This window comes from Tachyglossus aculeatus, chromosome X3 (assembly GCF_015852505.1).
Source record: "Tachyglossus aculeatus isolate mTacAcu1 chromosome X3, mTacAcu1.pri, whole genome shotgun sequence".
Classification (NCBI taxonomy): domain Eukaryota; kingdom Metazoa; phylum Chordata; class Mammalia; order Monotremata; family Tachyglossidae; genus Tachyglossus; species Tachyglossus aculeatus.
The window spans coordinates 2,371,071-2,398,371 of record NC_052099.1 but is presented as its reverse complement, the minus strand read 5'-3'; the positions used below and the strand labels follow the sequence as shown (position 1 = coordinate 2,398,371).

Below are 27,301 nucleotides of genomic sequence, written 5' to 3'. Positions count from 1 at the left end.
AATAATATAATAATATGTTAATCATGTAATTTATATTAATAACATAAATAATACAATATAATAATTTGTTATTATAATAAACTATGGAACGCAACTCTATATTGAAAATGCCTAAATGGCCTCAAAGGATTTTTTTTATCAGATAGTCCATCCATTCATTCAGTTGTTTTTATTGAGCGTTTACTGTGTGCAAATCAATCAGTCAATCAATCGTATTTATTGAGCGCTTACTGTGTGCAAAGCACTGTACTAAGCGCTTGGGAGAGTACAATATAAGATCAGACACATTCCCTGCCCGCAGTGAGCTCAGAGTCTAGAGGGGGAGACAGGCATTAATATAAATAAATAAATAGAAGATAAATGATTAAATAAACAAATAAATCAATTACAGCTATATACATATGTTCTGTGGGGAAGGAAGGGAGGGTGAATGAGGGATCAGAGTATGAGAAGCAGCGTGGCTCAGTGGAAAAGAGCCCGGGCTTTGGAGTCCGAGGTCATGGGTTCAAATCCCGGCTCCGCCAACTGGCAGCTGTGTGACTTTGGGCAAGTCACTTCACTTCTCTGGGCCTCAGTGACCTCATCTGGAAAATGGGGATGAAGACTGTGAGCCCCCCGTGGGACAACCTTGTAACCTCCCCAGCGCTTAGAACAGTGCTTTGCACATAGTAAGTGCTTAATAAATGCCATTATTATTATTATTATTATTATTATATGAGCAGCGCAGAAGGAAGCGGGAGAAGGGGGAAAGAGGGGAAGAGGGCTCGGTCAGGGACGGCTTCCTGGAGGAGATGTGCCTTCGATAAGGCTTTGAAGTGGGGGAGAGCAATTATTCATTCAGTCAGCCGTATTTACTGTGTGCAGAGCACTGTACTAAGCGCTTGGGAAGCACAAGTTGGCAACATGTAGAGACGGTCCCCACCCAACGGCGGGCTCACGGTCTAGAAATGAGGAGGTAGGGCATTCCAGGCCAGAGGTCGGGTGTGGGTGAGAGTCAGCGGAGAGGTAGACGAGATCATCATCAATCGTATTTATTGAGCGCTTACTCTGTGCAGAGCACGAGCTGGAGGTACAGCGAGAAGGTGAGCGCCGGGCGAGCGATGTTTGCGGACTGGGTTGCAGTATGAGAGCAGCCATGTGAGGTAGCAAGGGGAAAGGCGATTTCAAGTCGGTGGTGAGGAGTTTTCGCTTGTCCTGGAGGTGGGTGGGCAACCACTGGAGTTCCTCGAGGAGCGGGGAGAACTGTCTGAACGTTTTTGAAGGGAAATAATTGGCGCAGCAGGATGGAGTGCGAACTGGAGCGGATAGAGGTACGTTGCAGAGAGGAGTGGGGGGGATACAGGGCAGAGCACTGTAGTGTGGCTCAGTGGAAAGATCTTTCTAGACCGTGAGCCCGCTGCTGGGTAGGGACCGTCTCTATATGTTGCCAACTTGTGCTTCCCAAGCGCTTAGTACAGTGCTCTGCACACAGTAAATACGACTGACTGAATGAATAATTGCTCTCCCCCACTTCAAGGGGATCACCTTGTATCCCCTCCAGCGCTTAGAACAGCGCTTTGCGCATAGTAAGCGCTTAACAGATGCCATCATTATTATGATTATTGTCAGCTGTGTGACTTTGGGCTAGTCACTCAACCTCTCTGTGCCTCGGTTACCTCATCCATAAAATAGGGATTAAGACTATGGGCCCCGCGTGGGACCACCTGCCAACCTTGCCGGCACTTAGAACAGCGCTTGGCACAGAGTAAGTGCTTACCAAATTATCCCCCCTTCTAGACTGTGAGCCCGTTGTCGGGTAGGGATTTTCTATTTGTTGCCCAATTGCGCTTTCCGAGCGCCCGATACGGTGCTCTGCACGCAGTAAGCGCTCAATAAGTACGATTGAACGAATGGAGGCAGGGAGGTCAGCCGGGAGCCTGATGCAGCAAGCAAGGCTTACAATCGATCATCAAGTTACAGATTATCTTGTGTCTGCCCCAGCCCTTAGTACAGTGCTTGACATAGAGTCAGGGCTTAACAAATACCACAATTATTATTATTGTTTGGAAGAAAATCCAGGATACAGAACGGAGTTTGACTTCCTCCCGAAGAGGGGATCGCTTATTCAGGTGGGTCAACAGCGGATCGCCGTTCACTTTACTCCACGACCTGGGGCAAGTCCCTTCTCTTGTTTACCTCTGCCCACGAAAAAAGAATAATTTCCATTCACGTCAGAAGGGAGAACGTGCTTGCTTCTGGTGCCTCCGTCAATTATAGGCGGTCTGTTATTTCATAAAATATTATGAATCCCTGAATAGAAGGTCTAAAGGTCTGGGTCCGTCCCCGGTCTCGAGTCCCCTCCTGTCCTTCCGTCTCTCGGCTCACCCACCCCGGGCAGCAGATGAAGCAGAACTGCCCAGATTTCCAAATGAACTGATCAATCTTTACGCTAAAAAATGGGCATCCTATCTCGTTTTTGTTTCTACAAGCTCTAGTCATCGTCTCTGCTGCGTCGGCACTGGCTTGGCGACACAAAGGGATCTGTAGGCAGAGGTTTTTGAAGCCAATATGAAACGCGCTCTTTATTCCGTTGAATAGTGGCCCGGGAGAAAGAGCATCTAGGGTTCTGTCAAAAGCCGGTTTCCCTGTTGACTGTTTTAACCGCATCCGAACAGGCATCTCGTCCTGCAAATAGCCACCTGCCCCAGAAAGGAGGGGAAATTAAGCTGTAAAAAATACACGGGGATCATCGTCTGCATCGTGAAAAGGCAGGAACGCCCAGCTGTAGAAAGTGTAATTCGGAAACAGGAGGGAGGGAGTGTTTGTGCATGTGTGTATTAACTCAGCCAGATGTATATGGCATTAATAAAATCCCGGTTTTCAGCCTCTTCTCCGAGCAGAATAAGAATTAGGCTTCAGAGAAGGGGTCCAACGCCTGGAAGCCGAGGCTGAACGATGTGCTGTAGGACTCGTCCCTCCTACTCCGTCATCCCGGAATTTGGTCGTGGGGATCTTTGTGAATTACTCCCTAAAGCACGATGGAAAAAAGAAACGAATCTTCAGGATTCTGGAGGCAAAGGAGGAAAACCCTCAAGTTGCTGCTGGAAGAAAGATCCCGAGAGGATCCATCGGGTCTTGGTTTCCGCTGCGGGACTTGGAGGGGCAGCGTGGCTCAGTGGGTAGAGCAGGGACCTGGGAATCTAAAGGTCATGGGTTCTAATCCCGGCTCCGCCGCGTGTCTGCCGGGCGAACCTGGGCAAGTCACTTCACTTCTCTGGGCCTCATCTGGAAAATGGGGGTTAAGAGAGAAGCAGCGGTGGAAAGAGCCCGGGCTTTGGAGTCAGAGGTCATGGGTTCAAATCCCGGCTCCGCCACTTGTCAGCTGGGTGACTTTGGGCAAGTCACTTCACTTCTCCGGGCCTCAGTTCCCTCGTCTGGAAAATGGGGATTAAGACTGGGAGCCCCCCCCCCCCCCCGTTGTTCAACCTGATCACCTTGTAACCTTCCCAGCGCTTAGAACAGTGCTTTGCACATAGTAAGCGCTTAATAAATGCCATCATCATCAAGAGTGTGAACTCTGTGTGGGACAGGGATTGTGTCCTACCTAACGTGTATCTACCTCAGTGCTTCAAACAGTGCTTGGCACATAGTAAGCGCTTAACGGGTGCCGTCCTCATTCTTACTGTTATTAGCTGCGGATGGGTAGAGCCGCCAGACGATATTCATTCAGAAGCCCGATTGTTTGGGATGATCCCAACGTGGGGAAAACTGGAAGAGTAATGAGGAGGTGAAAAGTCGCTTTCAAAATTCCTCAGGCCAACGAAAATTTCCGTTTGCTTCACTGATTTTTACCGATAGCTTCTGTCCGTATCCTAGGCTAGGCCGCCCCTTCCCCGAATCCCAAACTGCACGATCCGCCTTAGGAAGTGTTAGTACAGTGCTCTGCCCACAGTAAGGACTCAAGAAGAACTCAGTGTGACCTTGGGCAAGTCACTTAACTTCTCTGAGCCTCAGTGACCTCATCTGTAAAATGGGGATTACGACTGTGAGCCCCACGGGGGACAACCTGATCACCTTGTATCGCCCTGCCAGCGCTTAGAACAGTGCTTGGCACATAGTAAGCTCTTAACAAATGCCGTCATTATTATTATTATTATTAATACCTCTGATTGATTGCCTGGAGCAGATATAGGCAGATCCCACAATACAGTGGGATTATAGTCATTGAAACCTTGGTTGTATCTTGAATGGCTTTATCAGAAACCTCTGGAGAAAGAATAGGAAATTATTTTACAGGCTATCTAATAATAATAATAATGATGATGATGGTATTAAGCGCTTACTATGTGCAAAGCACTGTTCTAAGCACTGGGGGGATACAAGGTGATCAGGTTGTCCCACGTGGGGCTCACAGTCTTAATCCCCATTTTCCAGATGAGGAAACTGAGGCCCAGAGAAGTGAAGTGACTTGCCCAAAGTCACACAGCTGACAATTGGTGGAGCTGGGATTTGAACCCATGCCCTCTGACTCCAAAGCCCGGGCTCTTTCCACCGAGCCACGCTGCTTCTCTAATGAAGGCTTAAGCCTCACTTAACTATTGTTTAATCTCCACCAAGTAATTCAGAGCATAATAATAACGGTGATGGTATTTGTTAAGTGCTTACTACACTCCAACTCGTACTTCCCAAGCGCTTAGTACAGTGCTCTGCACACAGTAAGCGCTCAATAAATACGATTGATGATGATGATGTGTCGAGCACTGTTCTAAGCGCTGGGGTAGATACAAGCTAATCAGGTTAGACACAATCCCTGTCCCACGTGAAGCTCGTAGTCTTAATTCCCATTTTACGGATGAGGTAACTGAGGCACAGAGAAATTAACTGAATTGCCTGAGGTCACGTAGCAGACAGATGGAAGGGTAGGGAATAGAACCCGTTCATTCATTCAATCATATTTATTGAGCGCTCACTGTGTGCAGAGCACTGTACTAAGCGCTTGGGAAGTCCAAGTTGGCAACATATAGAGACGGTCCCTACCCAACAGTGGGCTCACAGTGTGGAAGGGGGAGACAGACAACAAAACAAAACATGTTAACAAAATAAAATAAATAGAATAGTAAATAGGTACAAGTAAAATGAATAGAGTAATAAATTCATTCATTCATTCAATCGCATTTATTGAGCACTTACTGTGTGCAGAGCACTGTACTAAGCGCTTGGGAAGTACAAGTTGGCAACATATAGTGATGGTCCCTACCCAACAGTGGGCTCACAGTCTAGAAGGGGGAGACAGACAACAGAACAAGACATATTAACAAAATAAAATAAATAGAATAAATATGTATAAATAAATAGAGTAATAAATACGTACAAATGTATATACAGGTGCTGTGGGGAGGGGAAGGAGGTAGGGCGGGGGGGAATCATTGCCATTGTGATTGATAGACCTTGTAGATCCTCTCCCCTGGCCAAATCAAAATTAATAGTGTTTCGTTTTTCCTTTGGTCCAGCTCTAATATGAAGGGTTTCTAACCACAGCTGTCAGTTATAATCACATAAAAGAATTTGCTTAGGAAATAATAAGAAAACCAATAGAAAAGTGACTTCCATCCCTCAACTGAAACAGATTTAGCCCCAGGAACAAGTTCTTTATTTATTAAACTGATAAAATGACTGCTCCGGAGAACCGAAAAAAAAAATGTTTGCCATTCAACTGAATGGATCTTTTTTTTTTTTTTTTTTGGTATTTGTTAAGGTGAGGTAGATGGAAGATGAGCAGGTTGGTCACAATCCCTGTCCCACGTGGGGCTCGTGATCTTAATCCCCGTTTTACAGATGAGGTAACTAAGGCACAGAGAAGTGAAGTGACTTGCCCAGGTCACACAGCAGACAAGCGGCAGAGCCGGGTCTAGAACCCGGGTCCTTCTGACTCTATCCACTAGACCATGCCGCTTCTCTTATTTAATAATAATAATAATGTTGGTATTTGTTAAGCGCTTACTATGTGCAAAGCACTGTTCTAAGCGCTGGGGTAGATACAAGATAATCAGGTTGTCCCACGAGGGGCTCCCAGTCTTCATCCCCATTTGACAGATGAGGGAACTGAGGCCCAGAGCAGTGAAGTGACTTGCCCAAAGTCACACAGCCGACAAGTGGCGGAGCCGGGATTTGAACCCACGGCCTCCGACTCCAAAGCCCGGGCTCTTTCCACTGAGCCACGGATCGGCTATTTCACGCCGATCCCTTATTTCGGTCAGCGTCCGTCGCCGACCCGAGAGATCACTAGGATCTTGTACATATCTATTCTGTTTTATTTTGTTAGTATGTTTGGTTTTGTTGTCTGTCTCCCCCTTCTAGACTGTGAGCCCACTGTTGGGTAGGGACCGTCTCTATATGTTGCCGACTTGGACTTCCCAAGCGCTTAGTACAGTGCTCTGCACGCAGTAAGCGCTCAATAAATACAATTGATTGATTGATTGATCTTGAGTGTGATTCTGCCTTCTTCATGCCTTCCCACCCACTCGCCCTCGCCAAGAAAATCATTCCTACGCACGACACGTTCACGATCCGTCAGTGCCAAGTCGTGCCCCGCCATGAGAGTGGTCCCGGCAGAAGGGACGTGCTAGTTACGAGATTTTTTGGAAGATGAACATTTTAATAGCTCCACAGCATCATCCCTCACATTCACCGTAGTTGCGGAAGTTCAAGGTCCATTTTCAGCCTCAGCTTTTTTAGGTGATCGGCCAACGTCCCCGGGTCCCCCGTCCATCATTCCTCAGACCTCTTCTCCACTCCCCGGCCCCCTTTCTGCTTTTTTGCCAGAGAACAGGCTGAACGGATAAGCACGGTAGTAGAGTCCTTGTCAGAATCGCGAGGAATGTAAATATGACATGGTTATGGTTCATCAGTAGCACTCACGCCTAACCAAGGCCCGCCTTAAAGCGCAGGCGGGATTCAGTTTGACGCTGACAGATTAACGTGTGGAACAACCGAAGGGAAGTTGAAGGTTTTCTAGGTGAATTTGTCAACCGGCCGACCTGTCTCTGCGGTTACGTTGTGTCTGAGCGGCGGTAACCCCGAGACGAAAGACAGGATGCCTCTTTCGAATATCTACGAGCATCGTGTGGGCACGGTAGCGTGTCTGAGATGAATGGGAGTAAATATTCAGAGGTGGGTACGGTGAGGGAAATGTATGAATGAAACTTCGCCGGGACAGGTAATACGGGCAAAAATCAGGTTAGGAAGCCAGAAAAACTGAATGGATGTTGAGGTTAAAAATAGGAAACGTGAAATTTCTTCCCGAGAGCAGTGTTCGGAAAGAGTCCTGTAAAATCTGGATTCCTACAGGACTCCTTCCGAACGCTGCTCTCGGGAAGAAATTTCATGTTTCCTTTTTTTTAACCTCAGCATTCATTCAGTTTTTGCGGCTTCTCTCTCACTGTTCTTTATATTCCAACAATGCCATGTAGATAATGGACTGATTGTAAAAGATTTACTGACTTTTCCACCTCAGAAACTGCATTGCTCATCATTTTTGCAGTGTGGCCTAATGGAAAGCGCGTGGGCCTGGGCACCAGATGACTCGGGGGCTAATCTTGGTTTTTGCCCCTTGCCTGCTTTGTGACCTTGGCCAAGTCGCTTAATTTCTCTGTGCCTTAGATCCCTCATCCGTAAAATGGGGATTAAATCCTCATTCTCCTTCCCACTTAGACTGGGACGTGGACTTGTACTTCCCAAGCGCTTAATACAGTGCTGCGCACACAGTCAGCGCTCAATAAATACGATTGAACGAATGAATGAACGGTACAAAGTGCGTGCTTAACGAAGGACACGTATGATTTTTGTTTTGAGAAAGAGATATCAGGGGAGGAGGGCAAGAGTGAGCGAGTGTGTACAGTCAGTGAGAGTTTGGAGAGGACGGAAGGGAGATGGGGGTGGTAGAATTTGCTGATTTCTGAACAGGTTCAAGACTTATAGGCTAGTCGGTTTGAGGGAAATTCCCCATTGAGTATAGGGAGTACAACTTCCAGGTTGAAGTTTTGACAACAACATTAATCTGCCCCTTGGGGAATTTCCCAGATCTCCTCCTTCCTCCTGCTGCCAGCGTTTCAGCAATTTTATCGATTATTAACACCTCCGCCAGAAGATGGGGGGGGAAGGAGAGAAAAGACCGTGAACCTCAAATCAGTTAAATATTCCTCTTAAGCCGCGATTTGAAAAGGTTCGGAAGAGGGGCAGTTGAAACTTAAGGGAAAATTGAGGTTTGAAAATTATCTACCGATTTAATTTATCCATACTATTCCTTTTCTCAACAAGCAAAGATAATTTAAAATTGGCTGGATTCCCATTACAGACATTTCCACCGAGTGCATTGCAAAATCTTTGTTTCAAGGTTTTGCGCGTGATAATGAAACTATTTATTTTCCTCCCTGGAATGGTATCAGCAGCAATTATTCCTCGGAGCGTAAGAAACTAAGCAATGCCATTACTGGGTCCCATTACTGGATCCACTAGTGGCCAGTGGCAATCCCCGACTGTAGTATTACCCCCGTCGTGCTGCCACTCCAGCACTTCCGTGTCACCCTGTTGGAAACAGCACGGGCCTGGGAATCCAAAGGCCTGGATTCTCCGTTTGCCTGCCGTGTGACCTTGGACGAGTCACTTCATTTCTCGGTGCCTCAGTTTCCTCATCTAAAAAATGAGGATTGCCTGCCTGCTCTCCCTCCTGTTTAGGCTGTAAGCCCTGTGTGGGACACGGACCGTGTCCGATCTGCCAATGCTGCATTGCATCCCTGCCCTTAGTTCAGTGCATGGCACTTAACAAATACCATAACTGTTTTTTCTGATTATCATTGCCCAGATTCTTGTGGGTGCGAACCCCTTCTACCGGCTCTCCTCAGCACTCTACTGTACGAAACAATTATATGACACTCTCCCAAATGATGATGATGATGGTGGTATTTGCTAAGCGCTTACTATGTGCCAAGCACTGTTCTGCAGTTGAGCACAGCGTAAGCACTCAGTGTATGCTATCAGTGGATTGATTGATAGTCATAGGATGTTTGGAAGAACCCCACGGTGGTCGCGCTCTTTTACATTGATCCTAATGTCTAGATGCGGCATCTAACATCCAGATGGTTTTTCCTTCGACGTCTCTAGCTTTTCCTTTGCGTTTATGAGTGTGTATGTCCTTCTCTTTCAAAGATGAGCCTAATTTATCCGTGCATGTCTGACTGAAAAGACCCAATGTGTGATCGACACCTCCGCCTCCATTGCTTGCAGCTGAAGCCAGAGAGAGATAAAGATAGTAAAAGTCGACAGAAACCCGTCTCCCGATGGCTGCCCATCAGGCCGATCCTTCCGCTGCTCGGGGCTCCCCGGAGTCCACTGCTCTATCCCAGTACTTGAGTCTGCGCTGCTCTGAGTCTTCACATTTTCTGCTGTTCCCCTCCGTATGCGTCCCCAGTCAGTTCACCGTTCGGGAATTTCTGTGGTGTACTTGGGTTTATTCTCCTTATGTAGGTATGGATGACGGAGAGTTGACTGTATTACAGGGCACGTCATGGGCGGCACTGGGAAAACTGCTTCGGAACCTGGAAGTTCCCTATGTAGTCAGTCCAGGTCTCGTGGCCGTATAAAAGGTTGAGCACCACGGTAGCCTGGAAGAGCCAATGTAACCGAATATAGATTGATCTTTATTTTCCATTACAGGTTTTTGTAGGCCTCCATTTTGTTATGATCGGGAGGAGCTCTAACCTGTTTTCTGCTTTGCTGCAAGTAGTTTTTCAGTCTCTGAATAATTTCCTCGAGGCATCCGTTCATTTGTATGTATTGAGCACTTACTGTGTGTAGAAACCTGTACTAAGCTCTTGGGAGAGAAACCGAGTACAAGAAACTTGTACTAAGGGAGAGGACTGTATAACAACAGGCAGACAAATTCCCTGCCCACAACGTGTAGTCTTAATGGTGCCTGCCGTGCACATTAGTAACTGTTCAACTGTGTCCCTGAAAAATGCATATTCATTCCTTGCCCCCCAAAGCTGCTTTGTTTAGTAAACACTTAGGACAATCCTCTGCACACAATAAGCGCTTAATAAATTCCATCGATCGATCGATAAACTGATGTCGTTGTCCCGGGGCACCTTGTAGGCGTCCTTATTTTCCAGGAGTTTCGATACTTAGTCTGCTTGATGGTTTAGATAATAATGATGATAATGGTGGTATTTGTTGAATGTTTAATATGTGCTAAGCGCCGGGGTAGATGCAAGAGAGTCCAGTCCCTGTCCCACCTGGGGCTCACAGTCTAAGTAGGAAGGAGAAACACGTTTGGAATCCCCGTTTTACAGATGAGGCACAGAGGCACAGACCAGTTATTTGTTGCTGTGTTCAGGCTCCTGTGCATTGAAATCTGTCCTGATGATCATATTTTTGGATATTGGAATTATATAATTTCTTTGTTCATTGGAACTTGATGGTCTTGAATCTCCCCCAGCGTTGAGTTCTGTGCTTGGGACATAGTATACGTGCTTAACGGGTACCGCAGTTCTGTAGATGATTTGTAACAGCTGAAGATATGCCCTATGACTTAAAAAACGTGACATGAATTTTGACTGACAGTTTTTGAGGATGGAAGATTTTTTTTTTTATATAAATAGCTATTTGTCAGAAGCCGGGCAAGCTCACTACAGTATCTGGAAAATAGAAGGCCTACTTGACTTGCATCCATGATTTCACAGGGGGATAAAGCAGCATCTGTAGGACCGATGGGCAACAGACAATGCATTTTCCTCTGCGTGCATGTAAAGACTATCATGTATTGTGCCGATATGCTTGCTGTTTGCAGCGCCTGTCACTCTTTTCAGATTCGCCTCTTGCCGTGGAGGTCTTCCAGTAGCCGCTGTTCACAAAGAGCTCTCCCTCTCCTGCTTGCCCTCTCGGGATGGTCTGTTTGCTGCTGCTGTCTCTAACTGCCCACTGTTATGTCGCATTTTTGAGAATGTTTTGTCACGTCTGTAGAATAGTTTTTCTGTTTTCCCCACTTGCCTGTGCCCAGTTTCAAGTTGTTGCCCAGCATCTGCTTAGGAAACCGTATTTTGACCACTCTAGTTGTAAGTATTTTTAGGTTTATCTCCCCCTTCAGGGTTTGACCTCCTTCGGGGCGTGGAAAATGTCAATTTCCAGTCAATTAATCGGTGATATTTACTGAGCACTTACTGTGTGCCGAACACCGTATTAAATACTTGGGAGAGTACAATACTTGGGAGAGTTGGTAGACATAGTCTGTGCCCACGGGAGCTTACAGCTGTGTTACAAAAGTGTCGTAGGGCTGAGGGTGGGGTGAATATCAAGTGCATAAAGGGTCCGGTTCTAAGTGTGTAGGTGACAGAAAGGGAGAGGGAGTAGGGGAAATGAGAGCCTTTTGGAGATGTGGTTTTTGAAGGATTTTGAAGGCGGGGAGAGCAGCGTTCCGCCATGTATGAAGAGGCAGGGAGTTGCAGGCCGAGGGTTGGCGGCGAGATAGACGAGATGGAGCTACAGTGGCTACTTTGGTATTAGAGGAGCCAAGTGACCATGCTGGTCTGTAGTAGAAGATGAGCACGGTAAGGTAAGAGGGAGGCGAGGTGACCGAGTGCTTTAATGCCGATGGGAAGGAGCTTATGAATGTGCTGCAGCAAATGGACCCCATTACTGCTACTACATCCGTTCTCCTCTAACGTCCCACCCAGCAAAGCTGTGTCGCAAGGAACATAGCCTTGGTGCTGGTGATTGGATTGGATTCCAAGATCTTGTTGGTGGCATTTTTTAATTTAATGGTTCTTGGTAGACACTTACTGTGTGCCAGACATGGAGGTGAGTCTTGGGGTCGATACAGGATAATCAGGCTGCGCGTAGTCCCCGTTCCACGTGGGGCTCACGGTCTAAATCAGAGAGAGGAGGAGGATTTAATCCCCGTTTAATAGGTGAGGTAACAGGCACAGAGAAGTTAGACAACCCTGTCTTCATTCATTCAATCGTATTTATTGAGCGCTTACCGTGTGCAGAGCACGGTACTAAGCGCTTGGGAAGTACAAGTTGGCAACACAACTTGACATTGACATTGTCTTGACATTGAAGGTGGCTCTGCAGTTACTCTGGGCCGTACCAAAAGAAAACGGAAAGCCAGTATGAGGGGAAACTTCAAAAAAAAAAGTTTGGGAAAATGGTCTGGTTCACATAAATCCTTGGTGAAGTCATGGAATAAGACCTCCCGAGGAGGGATTTACCTACCTACACATTCCACCCAGCGTGCCTTGGCACCGGCCGAAATGAAATAATAATATAAATTAAATAGCAGACCAAGTGAGAAAAATCTCTAGGCATACAGAGGATAATGGGTCCATTCATTGGAACAGCGTGTTTATTATAGAACAGGTAACGGCCAGCCAAACCTGAGTTTATTTTTGTTAGATTACAAAATCAGTGTATAAAGGAAGTGCAGGGATTGTTAATATATTTGGACTTTAGTTTACTAATTTGATACTGCACCTTGCGGTTTTGCAGGAAAAAAGTGGTCCAGGTGTGTTTAGATTGAAACACGACCCCATGAATGCACACAGTAAGCGCTCAATAAATACGATTGAATGAATGAATGAATGAATGAATGGAAAAATAACTGCGAAAGACTCATCAAAAAGAGCTGAGTCTTAGGGGAAAATGTGGATAATATTCAAGCAGTGGTTGTTTGGTTTGATCCTGTTTAGCCCTCTTGTTCTCTAAATAGAAAGAGGGGCTAAAGGGACCAGTTGGGGAATCTGAGGAATATACTGGGGTGTTTTATAGGATTTTGTTTTATATTAGAAGTGCACATGATTAGAATTGCACAAGTAGAGTGCTTGGCCCATAGTAAGTTCGTAACAAATACCGTAATAATGAATCAATGGTAATAATCAAGCGCTTAGTACAGTGCTCTGCACATAGTAAGCGCTCAATAAATACGATTGATGATAATAATGAAAATGACTATTGTTACTATTCTGAGATGTAGAAATAAGGAACTGGAAGGTAATTTGCCCGTTTTCCTCGGCGTGGTCACAACCTTCTACAAATAACGCGCCCGATTTTAGGCAGCACAATTTAAGAAGCGAAAGGAAAATGTGGCGAGAGCAACAAGCATAATTGCCTGAAAAATCGAATTTATGGAGGACGGTTAAAGGCATTAGAATTTTTGAGCTGAAGAAGAGCACACTGAAGGCCGATCTTCAAGTACATCTGGAGAGTTAGTGTATTGGGGAGGGTGTCGTCTTCACCATTTCCCAGTTGTCGGGAACGGGAGCGTGCCGTCGGCCGCACCAGGAAGAGATTTCGGGTGAGTTTATCGTAGGGGAGGATTTGCGGCAACCAGGGTAGCAAGCCTCGGGATGAGCCATCCAGGAAGGTTCATTCATTCATTCAGTCGTATTTATTGAGTGCTTACTGTGTGCAGAGCACTGTACTAAGCACTTGGGAAGCACAGGCTGGCAACATGAGGAAGGTTGTGTCTTTCCTGCTGTGGGTGGGCTAAGATGCACGGCCAGGGACACTCGTTTGGTTTCCTGATTAATTGCTCATCTCTCCACTCCGTTTCCCCCATCTACCGCCACGTGGGCACTCACGTTCTCCCCCGGACCACTTACGTACCTACCCGTGAACTCCGTTCCTTTCCCCGTAATTTATTTTAGGGCCTTTCTCCCCCACCACATCCTAAGTTCCTTGAGCGTGGAAGTCACCTAACATATACCATCATCATTATTATTATTATTATAACCCACAACCTGATGCCCTTGGGTGATGGCAGCTGACTCGCTGCCTGAAGCCAGCCCGCTGGCGTGGGGGGGGGGGGGGGGGGAGTGGGTAGCTGGCGAGCCTTTCCATTTTTATTCTTCGCGCTCATTTTTCTCACATGCATTTCTCTTCAGCAAGTCTGCCAAGCTTCCACTTGGCAATTTAATGAGAGGAACTGGAAGTCAAGAAAAGTGTTTTGTAAATGCCCGTCTTGTGTAGTTTCGGCCTTGGCGGAGAACGAGAACAATTTGTTGAGGAAAGCTGGTTTCAAAACTCAATTACCGCTAGTTGTGCCTCTTGTTCCGTACTTGTGCACTAAGCAGTTTTCAATTAAATTTTTAAGCTTCATATTGATGGGAAGAACTCCTAATGTTCTCTGGAGGCAGGATTTATTTAACACACAGTGATACGGGATTGAAATACGTGTCTTTCTCAATTGCGTATTTTCCTGAATGTGATGGCACGATTCCCCGGGGGATCCTTTTCGCCACTCTTTGCCTGAGAAAGTCTTTACGATCCAAAAGGGTGCAACTTGTTTAGTACAATAGCCGTTCGTTTGTTTGGAATAAGTGTCCTTCATCGTATTGATCACAAATCCAATTAAATCAATCAATCGAAGGTAACAGTGCTTTGCACATAGTGCTTTATAAATGCCTTTATTATTATTATTATTATCTGTGGAGTGCTTATTGTGTGCAGTGCACTGTATTAAGTGCTTGGGAGAGTACATTGCAGTAGAGTTGGGAGATGGGATCCTTGCCCAAGAGGAGCTTTCATTCTCCAGGGGCGGATGGGCGTTAAAATAAACTACAGAGCGGCGAAATAGTCGAGAATAAGGATATGGACAGAAGTGCTATGGGGCTGGGGTGATTATCGTCGTGCAGGAGTATCCAGCCAGGTGGAAAGTTGATGCTGAGGGCGGGTGGATAGGGGAAGTGAGGGCTTAGTGTTAATCAGTGGTATTTATTGAGTACTTACTGTGTACCAAGCGTCAATCTAGACGTTCAGGAGAGAACAGTGCAGTAGAATTGATAGGCGTCTTCCCTGCCTGCAAGCATTTACTGAGCTAACCAGTGTTTTGCGGTTACATTTTCCCCTTCCTTTTAAATCCTGTTGCTGTATTAAGCGGAGATTGTGTTTCGGCACTCAGCAGAGGAGTAAAGTGATCATTTTAGTTCCAGGATAAATATTATGTCTCTTGAAAAACCTTCACGCATTGCCTCCCAAAGACAGGACAAAATATCGGCAGGGTTGCTGGAGAATGGGAGGTGAAGAGAGCCCGCACGTAAGGGGGAGCGAGCGGATGGAAAGCCCTGAAGCCAGTTGTGAGGATTTTTTTGCTAGATGCTGAGAGAAATGGGGAGCCGGCGGAGGGTTTTGAGGACTGGGAAACTGGGGAAGATGATCCATAGAGCAACGGGTGGTATATATTGGAGAGGGGAGAGACAGGAGGCAAGGAGACCAGTTGTCTAGCTGCGGCTTAACCAGAACTTGGACCGGAGACCAAAGCTGTGTGGGTGGAGGCGAAGGAATTGCTTCAAGGAGCTGCTGTCTCAAAAGACTCAACAGGATTTGGCAGTAGGTTTAATGGGGCGGGTCAGGACAAGCGAGGAGCGAGTCGCGGTTGCCGACTTTTGGGTCGGGGGCTAGTGGTGTTAGGAAAGTCAGGAGAAGTTTTGTTTTGTTGCCTGTCTCCCCCTTCTAGACTGTGAGCCCGTTGTCGGGTAGGGGACCGTCTCTATATGTCGCCGATGTGTACTTCCCAAGCGCGTAGTCCGGTGCTCTGCACACAGTAAGCGCTCAATAAATACGATTGAATGGATCTCGGGGGGAAGGTGAGTGGTTTGGTGTTAGATAATGAAGTCTGGGGCATCCAAGTGGAGATGTCTTGGAGGTCAGGGGAGATTCTAGTTGGGAGCTGGGTGCCGGAGGAGAGATTTGGGTAAGTTCAAATTCGGGCAGGGGTCATGCTCACCAATTTTATTGTATTGTACTTTCCCAAGTGCTTAGTACAGTGCTGTGCACATAGTAAGTGCTCAGTAAGCACCAATAATTGACCGAGGGGTAGTTGGGGTCATGGGAGCGGATGAGCTCACAAATGGAGTGTGTGTCGAGCAAGGAAGAGTAGAGCTCTGAGAAACGCCCGAGAGGCGGAAGAGGAGCCTGCGAGCGAACGTGAGAGCGGCCAGAGAGTAGGGAGGAGAACCAGCTTAGCACCACGTCAGTCGAACAGAGATCTGATAGGGTTTCGAGGAGGAGGGAGTGGGGTACAGTGTCGAAGGCAGCTGAGGGGTTAGAGGAAGATCAGGATGGAGTAAAACATTTTGCCTCTGGTGATAGAGGGTCATTTGTGACCTTAGAAATCGAGCAGATGGTGAATGGTTTTAATATATGTATTTTTTTTTTTTTACAAAGCATGCCCCCCATAATAGCCTTTTAAAATATCCACTTAGATCAGCACTTTGGTTTCCTAAGACATTAGGGAAACGTGTGTCTTGGGAAGAAACAAGTTTTCTGAGTAACAGCGTGGTAGAATCGGGGCCTAATTTGGCCGCTGTTACGAGAAGGCTTCTACAGAGTTGCACTCATCCGGCCCCGAGCAGCCATCTCTTCCCTGTTCTTTTATTCTCATTCTCTTTTCTCATGCAGTGCTGCTGGGTGGTATGTATAGCACAGCTTGAATATACTGGAGAGGAGATTTCTGCTTATTCTTGGCAAATAAGGCCCCTTTTGACTTAATAATTCATGCCTTTAAATTAGCTCAGCGAGCTGCCGTGATCTATTGGAACGGGAGAGTATCACCACGCTGCATGGGTGGGCAAAAGAAAAACACCACAGAAAGATTTTTTTTTTCTTACTAGTCACTCTAACTGCACTGACCATTAACCTAGATGACTGTTTAACATCACAGTTACAACCTTGCAGTAGAAAAGGAAAATATTTCTGACTTCAGTTGGCTTTGGTGTTTTATCAAGACTGTTCATTCATTCGTTCAATCGTATTTATCGAGCGCTTACTGTGTGCGGAGCACTGTACTGAGCGCTTGGGAAGTCCAAGTCGGCAACATCTGGAGACGGTCCCTACCCAACAGCAGGCTCACAGGCTAGAAGGGGGAGACGGAGAACAAAACCAAACATATTCACAGAATAAAATAAATAGAATAAATATGTACAAGTAAAATAAATGAGTAATAAATATGTACAAACATATATACATATTCATTCATTCAATTGTATTTATCGAGTGCTTACTGTGTGCGGAGCACTGTACTGAGCGCTTGGGAAGTCCAAGTCGGCAACATCTAGAGACGGTCCCTACCCAACAACAGGCTCACAGGCTAGAAGGGGGAGACGGAGAACAAAACCAAACATATTCACAGAATAAAATAAATAGAATAAATATGTACAAGTAAAATAAATGAGTAATAAATATGTACAAACATATATACATATTCAGTCATTCAATCGTATTTATCGAGCGCTTACTGTGTGCGGAGCACTGTACCGAGCGCTTGGGAAGTCCAAGTCGGCAACATCTAGAGACTGTCCCTACCCAACAGCGGGCTCACAGGCTAGAAGGGGGAGACGGAGAACAAAACAAAACATATTAACAGAATAAAATAAATAGAATAGATATGTACAAGCAAAATAAATAAATAAATAAGTCAGAATAAATAGAGGTAAAGGGGTCACGGGAGGTCGGGGTTTCGCGGGCCTCTCACCCTTCTATGTATGTAGTAGGTTTTTTTAAATTGTAATTTTAAAATGTGTGCATTGGAGGTAAATTCATTTGACAACATTATGCATCCCGCAGGTTGAATAATCATTTGTGATTCTCTGGAGAGTTTATTTAAAAGTTGTTCTGAAGTCCTCATCAGACAGTCATTGAAGATGTACAAGTTACGTAAGACTTGGATAAATCAGTGCAGGGTAAATTTATCTAACAAGCTGTATCAGGGATTCACTTAGTAATTCCCAACTGCCGTGAAACCTTTCCATACAAAGTGTGCATGATTGATGGATTTAGTACACAATATGGAACAGAGGGGGTGGCTTATGCTTGGCCGACCTAAACTGCTTTTACAGGATCTGATAATGATTACGTTGGTTCTTATTAATCACTTATTACGTGCCAAGCATTGGGGTAGACCCAGTAAAAACAGATCAGAAACGGTCCCTGTCCTGCACTGGTCTCACAGTCCAAGGAATGGGAGAGAACAGGTATTGAATCCCCATTTTACAGATGAGGAAACTGAGGCACAGAGAAGTTAAGTGACTTGCCCAAGGACACACAGCAGAAAAGGTACACATCTGGAACAGGATCCGGCGGGGGGGGGGGGGGGGGGGGCGGTGGTTCCTGTGATCTTTCCTCTCGGCTTTCCTGCCTCACAGTGTATTTTTTGTTGTTGTAATGGAAAAATGCTAAATATCGATCAATTGGTTAATAGCAAGGAAAGGGAAGGACTTTTGGTCTTCGTGTTGATTGCAGTTCTGTTTGTAGTATTGCCCTGTTTTAGAAAAAAATATAATGGAACCACAATATTTAAGTTTAATATAATAATTGATCATTATAAATAATAGAATTATCAGTCTTTGAAATAGCCAATGGCCTCGAAGATTTTTGTCCACAGGGGTTCTCCCTAAGTACTATAAGGAATAATAATTTAAAAAAGCCTCTGCTTCTCAGGTCTGAACTTTCTGTCTTCTCTAGTCTACTAGCGACTGAACACGATGAAAGGATAAGCCCAAATGTTTTATATTAAACTGAACATTTGGGGAGATAACAACGCATCCCATTCTTCTCCATTCTTCAAGGTGCGCAAGTTCAGCTGGGAAGGAATCAATCAATCAATCAATCGTATTTATTGAGCGCTTACTGTGTGCAGAGCACTGTACTAAGCGCTTGGGAAGTACAAGATGGCAACATATAGAGACAGTCCCTACCCAGCAGTGGGCTCACAGTCTAAAAGGGGGAGACAGAGAACAAAACCAAACATACTAACAGAATAAAATAAATAGAATAGATATGTATTGGACTGAGGTCTTGCGAACACAAAGAATACACTACTGTGTTTTTTTATGACGTCTTCCACAATCCCATTTTACCTGAGTTGTTTATGTAACAGGTGAACAGGCAAGCAAATAATGGTCAAGGCTTAGACTTCCAGTAAAAAAAAAGTTGAATTTTGGCAGTCCAAGCATTGATCAAGGCAAAATATGTAAGTATTTTGGAGATTTGCTTCCTTTCCAGCCCATCAGAAACCATTTCTGATCAGGTGGAGCCGGTTTCCTTCTTGAGATGGCTCCTCTCCGGAGGGAGAACCCAGGAGTAGAAGTCTCCATCCAGGGGGAGATTTCCGGTCCCGTTCTGAGTGGCGGCAGCTCGTCGAGGAATTTGTTGATGATTGAGTTTGCGATCATTTGCATTGAGCGACTTGAATTTTTGAAAATTGCTGATGAATTGTGCCTGTTGATGATTGACCATCGCCTGTTCGATTTTCTGCAGCTCGTTGTTCTACCCAGGAATTTGGTTAAACATACATGGGAGAGGACTCTGTAACTTTGAAAACGAATCTTCTAAAAATTAACAAAAGATCTACCTTTTCTAATTAATGGGTTTTTTCACGGTCAGTTGGTCAGAAATCTTCACATAAGATCAGAGTGTTCCCATTCACACTAACGGTTCGTTGGCTTTTTTCTCATTTTTTTTTAGCCTCTTAGCAAATATCCTCCTTTGACAAATGACATCTCCTTCTGGCTGCCTTCTGGGACTTTCGCCGTTGACGACTTCTATGATTTAGTTCGAACGATTGGAAAAGAAATAGTGAAGAAGGTTGACCTCATAGACCAGTTTGAACATCCAAAGTAAGTAAAGCTCTCTGTGGCGTTTCTTCTAACCGGGTGGAAAATGCTGTCTGGAAACGTAACGCTTGTTCACTGGGGCCCTCGCATTTCCTGTGGGGTAAACAACGTGTGTGATAGACAGAGAGTACAAACTCTAAGACGATACGGTGAACGGCATTTCCAGTTAGATGTTTGAAAAGGTCAGCTGGTGAACTGCAGTCCTTTCCGTTCGTGGGAGAGACGTAGCTTCTCGGCTGGTTAGCAGTAATGGTTGTTGTTTGGCCTGCTTGAGGGCTTAGCTTTTTTATTCCACAGGCAGCGTGGCGCCTTTGCTCAAAGTAAAACACTCCGAGTCTGATGGGTGGCCGTTGCTACCCGTCCGTAAAACGATCGTCCCACGTTGTAAGATCCCGCAGGCCAGAATGCCTCTTGTTTTCTCCTACTTTTCTGGTATTCCCTTTACTTCCACTTCCTGCTCAGCAGTTGCTTCAGTGTCCTGTTGTTATCCACTATCCAAGGGGCAGAAACTCCACAATAAATTTGTCCTTGTACTCCATCGGGTCAGAGCCCCTCCTTCCTGCATTTCAAAATTTGATCCCTCTGGGCATCTTCCCTCTATTCTCACCCTCCCCAGTTCACCTCCCCGCCTCCTGTAGCCGTACCCTCTTCACCAGGTCTCCCCTGTCATTTGTTAAAACGGGTCCAGTCCCATCATGGCCGATAAATAAGTGAATAATTGCATGGTTAGGAAGAGCGCCATGCTATCCGTATAGAAGCATCTCCCTCAGAAAAGAAAAAATCCAAAACAGGGGGCTTGTCCTTCCCTCACGTTACCTTCAGGCGGAGGAAACCTGAAGGAAGCCCCTGAAACAATTGGACCAAGGTTCACCTAAAGAATCAATAGCAGACGTAGATCTGCTAATCCCAACCGCAAGAGCTCCAGAAGATGTCAGCAAAAATCACATCCATAGCAGGGTATCGACATATTGTGAAGCGAGGACTCTGCCTGGATAAGAAGCCCGTAAAGAGAACGCCGACCGCGATCCGCTCCCGGCGGAGAGCAGCCAGATGCACTCTCATCTTCCAGCATCTGGGTGGCCGGTAAAAGGGCTAAATGGGAGGATCCTAACCCTCTGGAAGGAGCCAGTGGTTTGACCGTGGTCTGACCTTGTAGAGTCCGGCTGCATTGGCTAGACCCTTGTGTGGAGCCCGGCGCCAACAGCAGTGAGTTCTAGGGGAGGGGAGGGTGGGGAGCCGTCGGTGGGCAGACTTGTTCCTGTGGTAGGTGAATTCCCTCAAAAGGCTGCTCGAAAAAGAATGTGACATCCAATCCCTGGAACTAGAGTTACAACGTCGTAACACTTTACCATTCTGCCCTAGCATTCAGTACCCTCCAAAATTTCTGCCAGTCCTATCAATTGATGCTTTAAAATCGAGGACCCTTTGGCACCTCTCTTTATCTGCGGTCATTCAGTATGCCACCTCTGGCACCTGAGAATGTCCGTCGAAGCTCCCAAGTCACAAAGAGAAATGCTCGCTCAGTCACTTTTCACCCGAAAGGGTGTACTGCGAAAATCCCCCGTTTGCACCCTCTGACGTCACTTCAGCCTTGCTTTTTCTCGTCACTGGGCAAGCGCCTGTCTGCACTGTTAGTGGACCAATTCCTCTCTGCGTTGTTGCGGTAATTCAACTTTACTACTCGGTCTTCTATATTGGCTGATCTCTTGACCCTTTTTTAAAAGTCAAATCAAAGTTGATTGCCTCGGTGAACTTCCACGAATTTCCCAGGGGCCAAGAGAGTTGATCGTGTGGCTGCAAAGGCACCGCTGTGGTGGACCCCCAAGCCGGACCTTGCTGTCTCCTGTCCTCACATCAAGAGGAACAGGAGGCCGAAAGTTAAGGCAGATTGCCACCAGAGTGTGGAGCGGTGTTTGGAGGGAAAGAGGCTGTTGATGCCATTGAACGTGGCTTATTTATAATTCCTAAAAGGCAGTATTTATGCTGGCTCTGGTGTTCTGTCTTAGAACTACCCTGATGCTAGGAGGGCTGAAACCTCGAGATTTGGCTGGAGAGTAAGTCTGCCTGGGGAAGTTCAGGTAGAGAAGCAAAACCGCCTAAGCAAGGTATAAAACCCTCATGCAGAAATGAACCACACTTTTAGTGGTACTTAGCGGATTAAATTTGTAATCAGAACAACTGAAAATACTCCGTGAAGGCACCTGGGAGCTAAGAAGCAAAATCATCTTGCAAATATGGTGAATATTTCTCAATTAATCAGTGGTATTTATTGAGTGCTTACTATGTGCAGAGCACTGTACTAAGCACTTGGGAGAGTACAATACAGCAGAATTAGCAGGCCTGTTCCCTGCCCACATTGAGCTTATGTGCGGTATTTCCAAAAGTTGGCATAAAGTGGGGGCTGGCTAATGTATTTCAGGAATAAATTACTTGGGAACCGACTGCGGATAGCGGTTCCTTGTACATTTACAACTGTCTGAATGAAGGAATATGCCTAGGGCTGAGATGGCCTGGGACGCCATGCTCACAATTTTGAGGCTCTGACTACTGAGGATACTGAGAAATCAATCAATCATTCGATGGTATTTATTGAGCACTTACTGTGTGCAGAGCACTGTTGATCTGAATGTTGACGGGAAAAGGGTCCAATTTGGTGGAGACCGAAAAAGTAGGCTACGGACTGGGCCGTCATAGTTCCCGATCGCAATTACCGAGTTTCTTTTCCTTCCTTAATTTTTAAAAATCACAAGGTAAGGTATTGTTCTTTTCAGCAATTAAAGTGAACGGTGCTTCCAGGACCATCTTTAGGTTGCACTGTGAATGCGTTTTCTTCCTTTTTGCCCCTTTCACTGAGCCTGGCTTTATAAGTGCGTTTCCGCGGTATAGCACAGCAGACCTGGTTGCAACCGGCATTAGATAAATTCAGGCGCAGTCAATTCCTTCCCCAAACGCCTTGCTCTTTCTCATCCCCCCAGCACATGTCAATTTGCAGAAGGATTCCCGGAGATTAACTTTACAGTTGCCCTAGCGGGTTCTTTTCCCGTCTCCCTCCCCAGGTTCTGGGGAAGCAGAAAGTGAGGGGTGGACAGAGGCTTCTGTTTAATGAGCTATTTCCGTTAGAACTCTACTGCTTCCTAAACTCCTTTGGTCAGATAAATGACACAGTCTATTCTTGCATCCCATTAATAATTCACAGTAGGCCCTTTGAAAACTAGATTCCCTTCAAACCACCACATCCGTTGACCCCCAGCTGATAGATTCGGAGGTGGGGCTCTCTTGAATAGCTTTTGGACCATTTTGTAAGTTGTTCTCCGGTCAATCACTGTAAGCTCCTTGTGGGCAGGGAACATGTCTACCGACCGTTATTTTGTACTCTCCCAAATACTTGGTATATTGCTCTGCACAAAGCGCTCCATCAGTACCAATCACCGAGTGTCTACTGCGTGACAGGCCTTCTCTTTAGACTGTAAGCTTGTTGTGCGCAGGGAATGTGTCTGTTTATTGTAGTCTCCCAAGCACTTAGTACAGTGCTCTGTGCACAGTAAGCGCTCAATAAATGTGATTGTACTAAGTGCTTGGGGGAGTACAATAGGTTCACATGATCCTCCCTCTCTCCCTCGCTCATTCTTGGGTCTTTGTGACCCAAAACTCGGGCAGTCTGGACGTAGCCCTGGACCAGCAGCTAGTCTAATAATTGGGTTTCCGGAAAGCTTGTGAATTGGAAATCAGGACGTCTTCTGCACCGTGGACAGTATCTCTTCCTTCAGTGAAAATAAACCCCGCATCCTGCCTTTACTTATAATTTGAGTCACTTCCTGGGAGTGGCAGATTTTGTAATAGCGGACAGGATGAAGCTGTTGGAAAGTGAGTTGGGAGGGCGACAGGTGGAATCTGACCATTTCCGCTCACTTCCAGTAAAATCCCGTACAGTGAATGGAGCAATTCCCCTGGCCGCTCCCTCATCCAGCACTAAGCATGCTCGGTAAGTTGGAAAAAGCAGGATGAATGGGGGAACAAGCCTTAAACACATGACGGGGGCCCTGGCATTCCCCACATATAAGGGCATGGTTTTTCAGATGATGTGGCTGTAGTTTTTCTCGGGACAGAGTTGGCTCGCCTGGCCCAAGTACCCACCTAAGGTGGCACGTTGTCTGTGGCCGTGACTCAAGAGTAGGGAAAAGAGAGACAGAAAGAGGAAATGAAAAAGTACGTCTCTTAAATTCTCTGAGATAGTAGAAAAGCCTTCTTCCTCCCATTTTTGAGCCCTCTGTTAATCAATCAGGGGCATTTATTGAGTGCTTGCCCTATGCGAGCACTGTACTAGGAGTAGAATAGAGTCTTTAGATACAGTCCCTGCCCTCAAGAAGCTTGCAGTCTAGTCGGGGAGACAGACATGAAAATAAATTACAGGTTGGGGGTGGAGGGGCAGCCAACTTAAAGGTCCCGTACACTAAGTGCTACTGGAAAAAGGAGTGGGGTGAGCTCCCTAAATGCTAAGAGGATGGATGAGGACTCAAGTGATGGAGCGAAGGAGGCATTAAGGTGGGGAGGTGAGAAATTCAACCAGGGAAGGCCTCCTGGACGAGGGGGTTTTGAAGATGGGGAGAGCAGTGGGCTGCTCGATGTGAAGAGGGAAAGTGGAAGCAAGAAGTTCAATGGTGAGAGAGAGAGAGAGAGTGAGGTACAGTGAGTAGCTTGGTGTTAGAGGAGCTAAGTATGTTCACTTTACACAGAGCGATCAAAGCAGTGCTGGAAGTAAGTGGGGCTGGCCCGACTGTTTATTGAACTCTCCCTTGACTCCCGTATAAGAAAATCCTTGAACGGACGAATGATGGGGAGGTGAGAGCAGAGGGAATTGGGGCCATCCCCCCCGCCACCTCCCCAATTCTCCACCCCTCCAGCCCTTTCACCGTCAGCACACCAGTTACAAAAGTCATTTTTTCGATCCAGCACTGTCAAAACTGGAACTCATAACCAGGCTCAGCAAAGATTAGCTTAGTTCACCAGGCAAAAAAAATTGCCATTCATCAACTGAAATGGGCCTCCCATTCAGGGTCCTGGATGTAGCTCTTCTGCTTGTTCGATGTCTTACATCAAAACTTCTTTTCACCTGCTGTTGGGTTTGCTGACTCCCCACCTGTCAGTCTTAAATGTGCAGAGAAGATGTGCAGACAGAATATTTTTTTTAAAATGGTGCTTATTATTCTTATTAATATGTACCAAGCACTGTACTCAGCACTGTGGTAGATACAAGATAATCAGGTCCCTCATAGGACTCACAGTCTAAGTAGGAGGGAGGACAGGCATTGAATTCCCATTTTGCAGATGAGGGAACTGAGGCACAGAGAAGCTAAGTGACTTGCCCTAGGTCTCTCATTCATTCATTCAGTCAGTCAGTCATATTTATTGAGCGCTTTCTGTGCGCAGAGCTCTGTACTAAGCGCTTGGGAAGTACAAGTCGGCAACATATAGAGACGGTCCCTACCCAACAACGGGCTCACAGTCTAGAAGGGGCAGACAGACAACAAAACAAAACATGGAGGCAGGTGTCAAAACCGTCAGAATAAATAGAATTATAGCTATATGCACATCATTAACAAAATTAATAGAATAGGAAATGTGTACAAGTAAAATAAATAGAGTATGAGGCAGAGCTGGGATTAGAACCCAGGTCCTTTGACTCCCTTTGACAAGATCATGCTGCTTCTCATGGCACTTGTTAATAATAATAATTGTGGTATTTGTTAAGCTCATGCTATATGCCGCGCACTGTACTAAGCTCTGAGGTAGATACAAGATAATGAGGTTGGGCACCATCCCTGTCCCATGCGGGCCTCACAGAATAAGTTGGAGGATTTCATCTGTTTTACAAGTGAACATGTGGGTTGAATGAGAGCGATGAGTCGAACTCGTTGTGGTCAGAGCACTCAGAAGGTCATGGGTTCTAATCCCGGCCCCACCACCTGTCTGCTGTGTGACCTTGGGCAAGTTACTTCACTTCTCTGGGCCTCAGTTCCCTCATCTGTAAAATGGGGATGGGGACTGTGAACCCCACATGGGAGACGGACGGTGTCCAACCCGATTTGCTTGGATCCACCTCAGCGCTTAGTACAGTGCCCAACACCTAGGAGGCACTTAACAAATAGCATTATTATTATTATTGTTAGTAGTAGTACTTTCCCAAGGGCTTAGCACACAGTATGCGCTCAATAAATATGAATGAATGAGAAATGAATGCCAAGGTTGCAGGCTTGTGAGATACAGTGCTCTGCGCACAGTAAGCGCCCAATAAAAGCGATTGAGTGAATGAATGAATAGAGGGAGGATGGCTGTCTTATAGCGACGGAAGAGTCTCAGGGAGAAAATTGGGATGTGCTAAGTTTGAGGTGTTGGCTGGCAGGAAAGGGTTTGTGTGGGAAGATGAGGAGTTCTATATGGGACGTGTTAAGTTCGAAGCGGCGGTGGGGCGTCTAACTAGGGCCGTCCTTATTCAGGAGGAAATGGGAGAGTACAGTGAAGGAGAAAGCCAATAATGAAATAAATGCGTAAAATAAGGAGTCGTGCAGTACACAATATTCAATAAAGGCATAGGGGAACATGTGTATTGAATACCCTTATAGCGGTCCTTTGTGTTTGAAAAAGACCCTATCGGTGGTGAAATTCAGTTCACCTTGAACTGAAAAGGTCAACGTGGGACCCTGTCCCGTGCACGTAAAAAGGTTTTCCCTTGTTGTGTTATCATGCTTGATGTTTGCAGTGCTTGGCGCTGTTAACTCTTTCGCCTCCTTGTACCGAAGAATGCACATTATACTCATATGATGGTGATGTTACTGATGGTTATACAGAGCACTAAACCTGTCTGTGTCTGAGTTAGGGCAACCGCTGACTTTGGCCCTCTATTTATTTATTTATTTATTTTACTTGTACATATCTATTCTATTTATATTTTGTTAGTATGATTGGTTTTGTTCTCTGTCTCCCCCTTTTAGACTGTGAGCCCGCTGTTGGGTAGGGACTGGCTCTATACGTTGCCAACTTGTACTTCCCAAGTACTTAGTACAGTGCTCTGCACACAGTAAGCGCTCAATAAATACGACTGATTGATTGATTGTGGTTACCGGGCAGTGCGTTCACCTGGGCGGGATGATGTCACACGGGCCCTTCTGCGGCAGCACTTTGAGTTGGGCTGATCCTGGAGCATTTATTGCTTCAAGAGAGCTTTGGTGGCATCGCGTCCCCTCCCTCCCACGTTGACTTTCGCCAAAACCTTTGTGTTCCCCTGTCCGGTCCCGGCGAACCTGGACGGAACTTGGCGCTAGGCGTCAGGCTGGAAGGATCTGGTGTCCAATCAATCAACCAATCGTATTTATTGAGCGCTTACTGTGTGCAGAGCACTGTACTAAGCGCTTGGGAAGTACAAGTTGGCAACATATAGAGACGGTCCCTACCCAACAGTGGGCTCACAGTCCAAATACAGGACACCTAAGTGCCTGGTGTCGAATCCATAGTGGGCAGGGCAGGCCTGCTGGAAAGCACACTGTCCCCTGTCAAACCGAACGGCCAGCCTTGTCTGCATTTATTTTTTCCAGGCACAGAGATGGGGTGATTTCTCCCAAAAGGAGCACGGAAATAAAGGCCTGAACTTAGCCCAGAGCAGGAGG

The 27,301-nt window shown here is 46.1% G+C and overlaps 1 protein-coding gene across 1 annotated transcript in view; it reads left to right on the top strand.

Moving 5' to 3' along the window:
- The window catches only part of FARS2 (phenylalanyl-tRNA synthetase 2, mitochondrial), a 271,576-nt gene that overhangs the window by 137,029 nt on the left and 107,246 nt on the right, over positions 1 to 27,301 (top strand). Inside the window, exon 7 of the mRNA XM_038770346.1 lies at positions 19,492 to 19,643. Within this exon, the coding sequence (XP_038626274.1) occupies positions 19,492 to 19,643 (152 nt within the window). The remainder of the gene's footprint in view (positions 1 to 19,491; positions 19,644 to 27,301) is intronic.